General features: G+C 38.2%; 1 protein-coding gene across 10 annotated transcripts in view; it reads left to right on the top strand.

The window, feature by feature from the left end:
* NOL4 (nucleolar protein 4) overlaps positions 1 to 13,261 on the top strand; it is a 426,082-nt gene that overhangs the window by 286,843 nt on the left and 125,978 nt on the right. For 7 of the 10 annotated variants that reach the window (XM_003995112.6, XM_019815138.3, XM_019815140.2 and 4 more), the window contains 2 exons: positions 10,481 to 10,660; positions 11,401 to 11,592. In XM_003995112.6, coding sequence (XP_003995161.1) covers positions 10,481 to 10,660; positions 11,401 to 11,592 — 372 coding nt within the window. The remainder of the gene's footprint in view (positions 1 to 10,480; positions 10,661 to 11,400; positions 11,593 to 13,261) is intronic. The other 3 variants (XM_003995114.6, XM_045042058.1, XM_045042057.1) reach the window with 1 other exon arrangement.

Below are 13,261 nucleotides of genomic sequence, written 5' to 3'. Positions count from 1 at the left end.
TAATACACAGAACTGCTAATATCCGTCAGCCATATTCAACAATGATTAAGACTCCATGCTTTTTTTCACTTTTTTCCTTTCTTCTGTAGTATTTTAAGGCAAATCTCAGATATCTGTGTTATTTCATCTCTTATACCTAAATTCATGTCTCTAACAAGTGTGGGCATTTTCTTACATAAACATTTACTTAACCAAATGTTAGGTCTTACATCTTGCAAAATTAATAAGAATTCAATGTTATCATGTAATACCCTCCATAGATAGTCAAATAGTCCCAAATGTTTTTCAAAATTTTTGCATTGGGTTTATTTGAATCATGATACAAGCAAAGTCAGCACTTTTAATTTTATTAAAAGCATAACCTCAGATGCGTTACAGGTTCAGTTCCAGGAAATCACAGCAAAGTGAACATCGCAACAAAACGAGTATCACAATAAAGCTAGCAAATAAATTTTTGGTTTCCAGTGCATAAAAAAGTTATATTTGCAATATACCACAGTCTATTAAGTGTGCAATAGAATTATGTCTAAAAAACAATGTGAATTTTTTTTTTTTTTGAGAGTGTGAGCAGGGGAGTCGCAGAGGGCGAGAAAATCTTTAAGCAGGCTCCATGCTCTAGCAGGGAGCCCAATACAGGGCTCCATCTCATGACCATGAGAAGATGACCTGAGTCAAAATCAAGAGTAGGACGCTTAAGTGACTGAGCCACCCAAGGCACCCACAATGTGCATATTTTAATTAAAGAACACTTCATTGCTAAAAAATGCAAACCATCAGCTGAACTTTTAGTAAGTTGTAATCTTCTTGCTGATGGAGGGTTGTGCCTTGACATTGATGACTGCTGACTGATCAGGATTGTGGTTGCTGAAAGTTGGGGTAGCCGTGGAAATTTCTTCAGATAACAATGAAGTTGGCCAAATTAATGGACTCTTCCTTTTACAAACAGTTTCTCTTTCGTACAGTGCTGTTTGATAGCGTTTGAGTGCAGAACTTCTTTCAAAATTGGGGTCCATCCTCTCAAACCCAGCATTGCTTTACCAACTAAGTCTATGTAATATTCTAAATCTTCTGTTGTTATTTCAACAACCTTCACAGCATCTTCTCCAGGAAGAGATTCCATCTCAAGAAATCACTTTCTTTGCTCATCCATGAGAAGCAAGTCCTCATCTGTTCAGGTTTTATCATAAAATAAATCACCAATTCAGTCACATCTTCAGGCTCCACTTCCACTTCTAGTTCTGTTTCTATTAATATCACATCTGCAGTTACTTCTTCCACTGAAGTCTTGAACCCCTCATTGTCACCCATGAGGACTGAAATCAGCTTCTACACTCCTGTGATGTTGATACTTTAACCTCTTCCTATGAATCACAAATGGTTCTGAATGGCATCTAGAATGGTGAACGCTTTCCAGGAGGTTTTCAATTTACTTTGCTCAGAACCATCAGAAGAATTACTGTCTATGGCAGCTATAGCTTTATGGTATGTATTTCTTATATAATAAGACTTAAAATTCAAAATGACTCCTTAATCTGTGGACTCTAGAATGGATGTTGTGTTAGCAGGCATAAAAACATTAATCTCATTGTACATTTCCACTAGAGCTCGTGGGTGACCAGATGCATTGTGACCAAAATGCAGTAGTATTTTGAAAGGAATCTTGTTTTCTGAGCAGTAGGTCTCAACATTGGGCTTAAAATGTTCAATCAACCATGTTGTAAACAAATGTGCTGTCATCAAGCCTTTGTTTTTCCATTTATAAAGTGAAGGTAGAATAGATTTGGCATAATTCTTGAGGACCCTAGGATTATCCTACTGGTCAATGAGCTTTGGCTTCCACTTAAAGTCTCCAGCTGCATTATAACCCTTAACAAGAGAGTCAGCCTATCCTTTAAAGCTTTGAAGCCAGGCATTGATTTCTACCTAGCTATGAAAGTCCTAGATAGCATCTTCTTCCAATATAAGGCTGTTACGTCTTATATTAAAAATTTGTTATTTAGGGGCGCCTGGGTGGCTCAGTCAGTTCATGAGTTCAAGCCTTGTGTCGGGCTCCGTGCTGACAGCTCAGAGCCTGGAGCCTGCTTCAGATTCTGTGTCTACCTCTCTCTCTGCCCCTACCTTGCTCATGCTCAGTCTCTCTCTCTCTCTCAAAAATAAAATAAACATTACAAAATTAAAAAAAAAAAGAATTTGTTATTTAGTATAGCTATCTCTATTTTCTTAGGTAGGTCGTCTGAATAATTTGCTTCTATGTCAGTGCTTGCTGCTTCACCTTGCACTTTGATGTTAGGGAGATGGCTTCCTCCCTTAGACCTCATGAACCAACCTCTCTGCTAGCTTCAAACGTTTCTTCTTTAGCTCCCTCACCTCTCTCAGCCTTCATAGAATTGAAGAGAGGGCCTTTTTCTGGATTAGGCTTTGGCTTAAGAGAATGTTATGGCTGTTTTGATCTTCTATACAGACCACTAAACTTTCTCCAGATCAGTATTAAGATTGTTTTGCTCTCTAACCATTTGTGTCTTGACTGCAGGAGCACTTTTAATTTCCTTCAAGGGCTTTTCCTTTGCATTCACAGCTTGGTTAACTGTTTGGCACAAGAGACCTAGCTTTTGGCCTGTCTCGGCTTTTGACACGCCTTCTTCACTGAGCTTAATCATTTGTAGCTTTTGGTTTAAAGTGAGAGACAAGTGACTCTTTCAGTTGACACTTAGAGGCCATTATAGGATTATTAATGGGACTAATTTTAATATTGTTGTTATCTTAGCTAATAGTAAGGCCCAAGGAGAGGGAGAGAGATGGGGGAACAGCTGGTCAGTGGAGCAGTCACAACATACTTTCTCAATTAAGTTAACTGTCTTCTATGGGCATGGTTTGTGACGCCCCCCCCCCCCCAAACAATTACAGTAGTATCATCAATGTTCACTGATCTCAAATCACCATAACAACTATAATAATGAAGAAAAAGTTGAAAATAGTGTAAGAATTACCAAGTGTGACAGAAAGTGAGCTTAATGCTGTCGGAAAAAATGGTGCTGATAGACTTGCTTGACACAGGGTTGCCACAAACCTTCAATTTGTAAAAACAACAACAACAACAACAACAACACAGTATCTGTAAAATGCAATAAAACAAGGTATATCTGTTTGCTTCTTAAATCTCTTCTGATATGTCACCTGTTTTTCTTGTGTCACTTCTTAGAGAACTGAAATCAGTTGTCGTATACAATGTCTCGTATTTGGGTTTTATCTCTTTGTTTTCTCTGGTGTCATTTAACTTGTCGTTCTGTCTGTCTTATTTCATATAAGTGGAAGTTAGCTCTGGGATACTGGTTCTCACACTTGAGAGTGCAGCAGAATATCCTGGAAGGCATATTAAAACACAGATTGCTGGGTTTAGCCCCAAAGTGTCTGATTCAGGTGGTCTTGGATGGGGGCCAATAATTTGTGTTTATAATAAGTTCCCAGAAGATGCAGTTACTACTGATATAGCAGGAACTCTTTGAAAACTACTGCTTCTATACTGTTCCTATCTTTAATTTTTCTAAGATTGCCCAATATATTCTGTAATGAATAAGATTTTTTTTTTCAACGTTTATTTATTTTTGGGACAGAGAGAGAGAGAGAGAGAGAGAGAGAGCGTGAATGGGGGAGGGGCAGAGAGAGAGGGAGACACAGAATCGGAAACAGGCTCCAGGCTCTGAGCCATCAGCCCAGAGCCTGACGCGGGGCTCGAACTCCCGGACCGCGAGATCGTGACCTGGCTGAAGTCGGACACTTAACCGACTGCGCCACCCAGGCGCCCCTAATGAATAAGATTTTTAAAAAGCTGAATGAATTCAGTAAAGTTACGTGATACCAAATCAGTATACATAAATCTGTTGTGCTTCAACTATGCTTCAATTAAAAAAAATGTTTGTGTTTTTTTACACTAATACCAACTATTAGAAAGAGAAATTAAGAAAACCATCTCATTAACAATTACATAAAAAAAATACTTAGGAATAAACTTAACCAAGGAAGTGAAAGACCTATGCACTAAAAAATTTGGGACATCAATGAAAGAAATTAAAACTGACACAAACAAATGGAAAGATATTCCATGCTGATTGGAAGAAATAATATTGTTAAAATGTCAATACTACCCAAAGTAATCTAGAGATTCAATACAATCGTTATCAAATAAGTTAAATTTATTTAAACATGTGAAAATTCCAATGGCATTTTTCACAGAAGTAGGACAAGTAATCCTAAAATTGTATGGAACCATAAACGACTCCAAATAGTCAAAGAAAAACAAAGCTGAAGGCATCATGCTCCCTGATTTCAATATATACTACAAAGCTATAGTAATTAAAAATGTATACCATTGGCATAAAAACAGACACACAGGGGCGCCTGGGTGGCTCAGTCGGTTAAGCGTCCGACTTCAGCTCAGGTCATGATCTCGCGGTCCATGAGTTCGAGCCCTGCGTCGGGCTCTGTGCTGACTGCTCAGAGCCTGGAGCCTGTTTCAGATTCTGTGTCTCCCTCTCTCTCTGACCCTCCCTCGTTCATGCTCTGTCTCTCTCTGTTTCAAAAATAAATAAACGTTAAAAAAATTAAAAAAAAAAAACAACAGACACACAGATCAGTGAAACAGATAGAAAACCTAGAAATAAGCCCATGCGTGTATGGTCAACTTAGGATAAAGCCAAGAATAGACAACGGGGAAAGACCATGTCTTCAATAAGCAATGTTGGGAAACTTGGACAGCTGCATGCAAAAGAATGAAACTAAACCACTCTCTTACACCATACACCTAAACAAACTCAAAATGGATTAAAGACTTGAATATAAGACTTGAAACAATGAAACTCTGAGAGAAAATACAGGCGGTAATTACCTTGATGTCAGTGTTGGTGATGTGTTTTTGGATGTGACACCAAAAGCAGAAGTAAACAAGTGGGACTACATCAGACTAAAAAGCTCTTGCACACTTAAGGAAACCAACAACACAAAAAGGCAGCCTGTTGAATGGGAAACCATATTTGCAAATTATATATCCAATAAGTTAAGATCCAAAATACATAAAACACCAAAAAACAAACAAAACAAAACAAAAAACCAATCCAATTAAAGAATGGACAGAAGATCTGAGTAGACATTTTTCCAAAGAACGTGTATGTATGGTCAATAGACATCTGAAAAGATGCTCGACATCACTGATCCTCAGGGAAATGCAAATCAGAACTACAATGAGTTATCACCTCACACCTGTTAGAATGGCTACCATTACAATCAGAAGAACTAACAAGTGTTGGCTAGGATTTGGAGAAAAGGGAACTCCCCATGTGCACTGTTGGTATGTAAATTGGTATAGCCATTATGGAAAACAGCATGGATGTTTCTCAAAAAATCAATAATAGAAGTATCATGTCCACCAATTCCACTTCTGGATAATTGTCTAAAGAAAATTAAAACACTAACTGTAAAAGATATATTCATTCCCATGTTCATTATATTATTTATAATTCCCAAGACATGGAGGCAACTTAAGTGTCCATTGATGGATGAGTGAATCAAGAAAATGTAGTGTGTGTGTGTGTGTGTGTGTGTGTGTGTGTGTGTGTGTGTATATATATATATATATATATATATATATATATACACAATAGATTATTATTCAGCTATAAGAAGAAGGAAATCTTGCCATTTGTGATAACATGGATAGACCTTGAGGACATTCTGCTAAGTAAAAAGAGAGTAAGGAAAATACCAAATGATCTCATTTACAGGTGGACTCTTGAAAACAATCTCAGAGATAGAGAAAACGTTTTGGAAGTGCAGTGGGTAGGGAATAGTTGGAGAGAGTCAAAAGGTACAAACCTTGAGTTATAAAGTAAGTCCTAGAGATGTAATATACAGCATGGTGGCTATCGTTAATAACATTTTATGGTATATTTGAAAGTTAACGTAAATTTTAAAAGTTCTCATCACAAGAAACAATTTTATAATTGCCTATGGTGTAGAGGTTAACTAGAATTATTTGGATCATTTTGCAATATATCCAAATATTAAATCATTGTTATATACCTGAAACCAATATAATATTGTATATCAATTATAACTTGACCAAAAAAGAAGTAACTGGCCAAACAAATTTCTAAATTGCCATTTAAAAAATTAATTCAAATTATTTTCTGTATAGCTGTAATGTGTAAGCAGTCACTTACTCAGAAAACATTTACTTTATTCCCACTATGTGCTTGACATTGTCCAAGGTTATAAAGGTGGAAAAGTCATGGTCTTGACGTGTCTCCAACCTCAAGTAACTCTTAGTCTTGTGGAAGATGGATATATAAGCTAACTTGTATAAGACTTCACGATCAGTGCTCTGACAGAGCTACATACAGACTATAATGAAACCATGATTGCCTGGCACTAAATTCATGAGATTCTTCCCTTTTTTAGGGTATAATAAAGAAATGAAAGGTTTTTCCTTATTTTCCTTGGCTGCATATATCAGAAATGGCCCCTCCAGCCTCAGCTGCATCTCCTATCAAGCACTGTGATATTGCTGTCTTAGCCATTCTATATGCTCTGACCACAGAGTAAGCAAACAGATGAAGCTTCCCTTTTTTGGGGGTGGGGGGTGGGGGGGTTCAAGGTCCAGAGCTGGCAGTTTTATTAGGGTGGTAAAAATGTGAGAAAATGGAAGAGCAAATGTATTTTTAATAGGTCTTCGCTAAGGAGAGCCACAGGTTATGTCGAAAGGAAAAAAATGGAATATATAATTAAGGCAAAAATACACCTTTGGCCCCATAGCAAAATTGAGAGGAAGGTATAGAGATTTCCATACACCCACTGCCCCTAGGCATGTATAGCCTCCCTCATTATCAACATTACTTACCAGAGTGGTACATTTGTTATAATTGATAAACCTACATTGATGAATTATAGATACCCAAAGTCCATGGTTTATATTAGAAATCATGGTGTTGTACTTTTTATGGGTTTGTACAAATATATCATGACACCTATCTACCATTATAGTATCATATAGAGTATTTTCAGTGTCCTAGAAATCTTCCATGCTCTGCCTGTTCATCCCTCCTCACACCCCAACCCCCGGTAACCACTGATCGTTTTACTGTTCATAGTTCTGCCTTTTACATAACATCTTATAGTTCAAATCATGTGATATGTAGCCTTTTTAGGTTGGCTTCTTTCACTTGGTAACATGTATTTTCATGACTTTTTAGCTCCTGTCTTTTTAGTATCAAGTAATATTCCATTATCTGGATGTACTACAGTTTATGCATCCATTTGCCTACTGAAGCACATCTTGACTGCTTTTTTAAAAATTTTTTTAACATTTATTCATTTTTTGATAGAGACAGAGCACAAGTGGGGGAGGGGCAATGAGAGAGGAAGACACAGAATCCGAAGCAGGCTCCAGGCTCTGAGCTGTCAGCACGGAGCCCGACGCGGGGCTCGAACTCACAGACTGCGAGATCGTGACCTGAGCCGAAGTCGGATGCTTAACCGACTAAGCCACCCAGGCGCCGCTTGACTGCTTTTAAATTTTAAAAATTATGAATAAAGCTGCTCTAAATATCCCTATGCAGTTTTTTGTGTAGACATAGTTTTTAACTCCTTGGGTAAATGCCAAGGAATATGACTGCTGGACCATATGAGAAGAGTATGTTAATTTTGAAAGAAAAAGCCAAACTGTCTTAAAGTGGTTGTACCATTTTGCATTCCCACTGGCAATGAATGATTTCCTGTTGTTCGTCATCCTCATCAACATTTGATGTTGACAGTGTTCCGGATTTTGGCCCTATAAGGGCATCTCCTTGTTTTAATTTGCATTTCCCTGATGACATATGTTGTGGAACCTCTCTTGATAGGCCTCTTTGCCCTCTGATTATCTCCTGTGGTGAGGTATCTCTTAAGGGTTTGGGCCATATTTTAATCAGGTCGTTTTCTTTCTTATCATTTAGTTTTTAGTGTTCCTTGTGTATTTTGATGAACGGTCCTTTATCAGATGTGCCTTTTGCAAATATTTTCTACCAATCTGTGGCTTGTCTTCATTCCTCCATTTTTAAAGACCAAATAGTTTTGTAGAAAATTGGGTCCTGCAAAAAGTCTTAAGTGCTATTTCTGTAGAGAACATTTCTTTGTTGCTGTGGGGAAGAAGTAGAAGGTCATGGTCTGTTGAGATTCCTGTCTCCATGTAGCTTAAAAGAAAATGCAAATTAACATGAGAAGTAGAGAGCAATGATAGTCTTTAATTTTATGTCAAATGCCATAGCATATTAAGAGTTCACAGTTTAGAGAAGCACTGAAGTAGACTGAGGTAGAAGAGGGAATCTGTGGAAATTGAATTTACTCAGAGTGGCCTTGAAATCTAGTTCTGTCTTCAACAGTGGCAGAGGCAGAAAATGACATTCCAGCTGAGAAACTGGATTCAGAGTTATAAAAATTTCAGTTTATATTGTAGAGGGAAAAATTGATTATGCTTTAGATTTAGATTCTGAATATTCTCAGATCTGCAAGACTGGATTTTTTTTTAGCTAGAGGGACTAGAGGTATAAATCCTACATCATTCCAAATGGTTCTATTTATAGCAGATGGCTAGGTTGCGTGTTTCACATGGCAATAGAAAGAATATATTAGCCCAGCTTATTTGCATTCATATGAGTGTATTATAACACTTAAAATGTTGTACTTTGGCATTTAAAAAATATATATGCTATATTTTTCAAACCTATGGAATATTTGCTTTATGTTTTATTTGGTAAATCTACCTTGTTAACAATTTGAAATATTATTATAATATTACAATGATATAGTATCAAATATACTGGGTTTTAAATTTTAACTTTATTTTCTTACTGTTTTATTTATTTTTGAGAGAGAGAGAGAGAGAGAGAGAGAGAGACAGAAAGAGACAGAGAGAGAGAGAGACAGAGAGTGAGCAGGGGAGGGGCAGAGAGAGAGAGAGGGAGACACAGAATCCGAAGCAGACTCCAGGCTCCAAGCTGTCAGCGCAGAGCCTGACATGGGGCTTGAAACCATGAACTGTGAGATCATGACCTGAGCCAAAGTCAGACGGTTAACCAACTGAGCCTCCCAGGCACCCCCATTTTAGCTTTATTTTTAGTATCAGTGACCTATTCTAGTTTTATTATTCTTCCTCTGCTTATGTAGTAATAATAGTGTGATCCTTAAAACATACTACACATACGTTATCATTGCACACATTTTTGAACACTGCTGATTTAAAATTTTCCATTGTAAAGTTCTTTCTAAAGCATTTTACTTTGTTAATTGGAAAATGCTGCCGCTGTTGACAGAGATATTACCCATTTAACTGAGGCCACCTTTGTACCTAAGTTACCGTATGTGAAATTTGGGTTGTTAATCTGGATTTATAATAATTTCTGTACCACTCCAGACTAAATTGCAAAGGACTAAAACTCAGATTTAGGCAAAGAAAAAAACTAAGGGGGTGGTGTAGAAGATGTACAGTATCACACAGCTGAATTCAACTGTGGGTGAATTTCAGGCACAGTTGAATCTAGAATCTCAGATGATGTTATTAGGACTTTTGTTCTGCTTAGTCCTGTGGGATTCAACTTGATTTCAGTTACATAGGGGTAAAGTTGGGGCACCTCTAGGGTAGAGAAGGCTGATGCCCTATAATTGGCACTTTTGCCTGGAGAAGCAGAAGCTATTTCTAAAAGGAAAAGGTACTTCCCTGACAAAGAAGTAGAAGTTTCCACAGTGGGACCCATGGTTGCTCTTGAACACAATTATCAAAGTTTGTGAAAACTGTTGGTTGGCATTCATCTACTAAGCTTTAGAAAACATTCAACTTAAAAGATGATTCAGAGGAAACCTGGTTCCTTTTCTCTAGACCAAAGTTAGATGCCATCCTAAGACTCACAGACCTTTTAAAAACTGATTTTTAAGCCTGTGGTTTATAAATAGCAGCCTGGTATCAATATTTTGTATAGTCCTTCTTGGGCAATAAATATATCCACCCCTCAGTTTCCTAACCTGTTTAAAAAATACTAAAGCAGTTAGATTGACTAAGCTCTGAGGTCATTTCTGTTTCTAAGAATATATGATTCAATGATTCTCTTGCAAAAGTGATTATAGGTTGGCTTTCCTGTCTTTTTTCTTTTTTCTCTCTTTTCTAGACTATGTACATTGAGTGGAAACTATCTTTGCTCTTGAAAAGCCAAATTCGGTAAAAACTTCCTGCAGTGATAGAAATGATCCACGCAGCTATTGAAATGTGGCTGGTGTAACTTGGGAAATGAATTTTTAATCTAGCTTAATTACTTTTGATTCAAATGAAAACAGCCCCAACTTTGGCATTAACTTTTTTCAACAAGACTTTTACGTAATAGTTGAAATTTTAAAATGAAATTTATAAGCTATGTGATGAATTTCAAAGCAGCAATCCCCCCTCCCCCCACTTTCTTTTCAGTCTCCCGCACACAGCTACTCAAGCTACGACTCTGGCAAAAATGAGAGTGTAGACCGAGGTGCCGAGGACCTGTCTCTAAACAGGGGCGATGAGGATGAAGACGACCACGATGACCACGACGATTCTGAGAAAGTTAACGAGACTGATGGCGTTGAGGCAGAGCGGCTGAAAGCTTTCAATGTGAGTCCCACCACCGCGCCCCCTCCCCGCCCACGTGGGTTACTTTTTACCACTTCACTTTCATGTTGTTGCTTGTTGGTAAACGTGGATATTCTAGAGACGTGTTTGTTTAATTTACAGAAGGATTTAAAAAGTACATGAAACTCTCTTTGCCAACCAGACACCAGAATTGCTGGGTTTTGTTTAGAATTTTACAGCCAAATGTGAGCTGAAAACTGGATTTGTGTTGTGTGAGTATGCATGTTTACCTAGAGGATGAGGGGGTCTCCGCTTATTCCTCGCAAGAGTATGTCTATCATCAGTTATTTCTTTTGCCTTCCTGGCTTATCTAATTATGCATGACAAAAGAGTCCCCCTTGTTATCAGAGATTAGTACACTGTGCAGGGTAGCAATGTAGCAGCCATACTGATCATTAATGGAGAATTTTACGGGGTGCTTAATTGTCACAGTCTGCTGTTATTTCCTGAATTTTTTTTCCTACGTGATAGTCTATACTTTTCTGTCTGTCTGTCTGTCTGTCTGCCTCTCTCTCTCTTTCTCTCTAGTTTTTTTTTTTTTACCCAACCATTTAAAAAGCCTTTAAGAGGTGTTTGCTTAAAATCTCTGGCTTTCCATTGCAAAGTTCTCCAGTGCATAAAGCAGAAAAGAGTATTTTCCTATCGGTAATCAAGACAGGAAGCTAGGAACAGCAGAGAGCAGTCCTCCAAACCCTTCTCCTCTGTCTCCCTCTTGCCAACAGATGTTTGTCAGGCTGTTTGTAGATGAAAACTTGGACCGAATGGTCCCAATCTCTAAGCAGCCCAAAGAAAAGATCCAGGCTATCATTGACTCATGCAGGCGACAGTTCCCTGAGTATCAAGAGCGTGCCAGAAAACGTATACGTACTTACCTCAAGTCCTGCAGGCGGATGAAAAGAAGTGGTTTTGAGATGGTGAGTTTTGAATTAAAACACAGCCCTAGATTCCATCAAAATCCCACATGTAAACCATGACACTATTTTTTTTTCATCTTAGTGTCTTTTTTATTTTTTCCATAATGTCAGGTCAAAGGGGTTTTTGTTTGCTTGTTTGTTTTTACCCCCTTCTCCTTTTCATCTTCCCGAAGTATTTATCCCCTTTGTTATTCAATAAGGCATAGCTGGTGAGACCAGCTTACAGGCCCACCTGGTACCATGTCACAGCAAATGAGGGCAATCTGTGTAAAAACCGGTGAGAACCAGCATCTCATTCGTGTTCGTTTTCTGTCACTACCAAAGTGGGTATAAGGTTAATCAAGGCTTGAAGCACCAGTTGCTGCTTTAGGTGGCAGGTGAGAATGGCTTTGTCTGGAGCCAAAGGAAACGGATGACTCCACCTAAATAATACTGTTTTCATATCAATGGCTAACAAACTGCAAGCCTTGAAAGTTAAAGATCAGTAAGATAAGGCTTTGTTGTACTCAGTGTATTTGCGGGCTTGTGGATGGTAACATGAGCTTTTATATTCATCTGGGCTTTCTAGATGGACGAGATTACGCTGACATTAGATCCTTATGGGTGGAAATCAGGTATCAGTGTTTTTTGAACTTTATTTCACCTTTCTCTAATTGTTATGCCCAGAAATAGCGTATTCATTTACAATGTATTTTTTTTATTTTTGTTTTTTGTGTAGGTGAGCAGAGATGTATTAAAAATTTTCTGAATCGATTTATTTCCCTTTCGTGGGTCCATCAAAGCCAAGGCTGATAGTGATGGCGATCGGTGCCTGTAATGTGTTAGGTGCGGAAGGGTGATGTTAGTGAAGCTACGAGAGGTTTCAGAGTATGTCATATAGGAGAAATAGGTTTTTCGATCTGAATGAAATGACCAAAGCAGTAAGTCCGCTATCGACTATTAATTCTTCTTCACTGGCTTGTAAAAATACCTTCGACATTCTTTAAAACCGAATGGCTGTTATTGAGAGGCGTGTGCCTAGATAGAGCACAAGGTTCAGTCCTCAGAGAGCCTGGTTTGGCATTCTGGATCCATCACTTTGTAGCTGTGTGTGACCCGGCAAGTCAGCTGCCTGTACTTAGGTACCTCCTCTGGAGATGATCACTCCTGATTTATAAGGTCATGAGGATTACATAAATTGTCACTTGGAAAAGCTCTGCGACCGATTACTGACAGATAGTCACCACTCAGTAAATCTTAACTCTGAAAATATTTTCAAACATTATTTAATCTATCATTTGATAAAAGCTTCCCAAAATGTTTGTGTTAAACAATCACAAAATACTCCAGTTAAGTATTTGCTTACTTCTTGGAAGTAACAACCATATCGAAGTCCGAGATTGTGGTGCATGTGTCATTTTAAGGGGCACATGGGTGGCTCAGTCTGCTAAGCGTCCGACTTCAGCTTAGGTCATGATCTTGCGGCCAGTGGGTTTGAGTCCTGCGTCGGACTCTGTGCTGACAGCTCGGAGCCTGGAGCCTGGTTAGGATTCTGTGTCTCCCTCTCTCTCTGCCCCTCCCCCCTCCCCTCAGAAATAAACATTAAAAATTTTTTTAGATAAAAATGGCATTGTTATGCCTGATCAAACTAAATTTGACAGAAAGGCAGTATGGTATAAGGGAGAAGGAG

The sequence above is a fragment of the Felis catus genome, chromosome D3 (genome assembly GCF_018350175.1).
Source record: "Felis catus isolate Fca126 chromosome D3, F.catus_Fca126_mat1.0, whole genome shotgun sequence".
Lineage (NCBI taxonomy): Eukaryota > Metazoa > Chordata > Mammalia > Carnivora > Felidae > Felis > Felis catus.
Note: the sequence above shows the minus strand (reverse complement) of the source record. Positions and strands in the feature narration are given on the sequence as shown.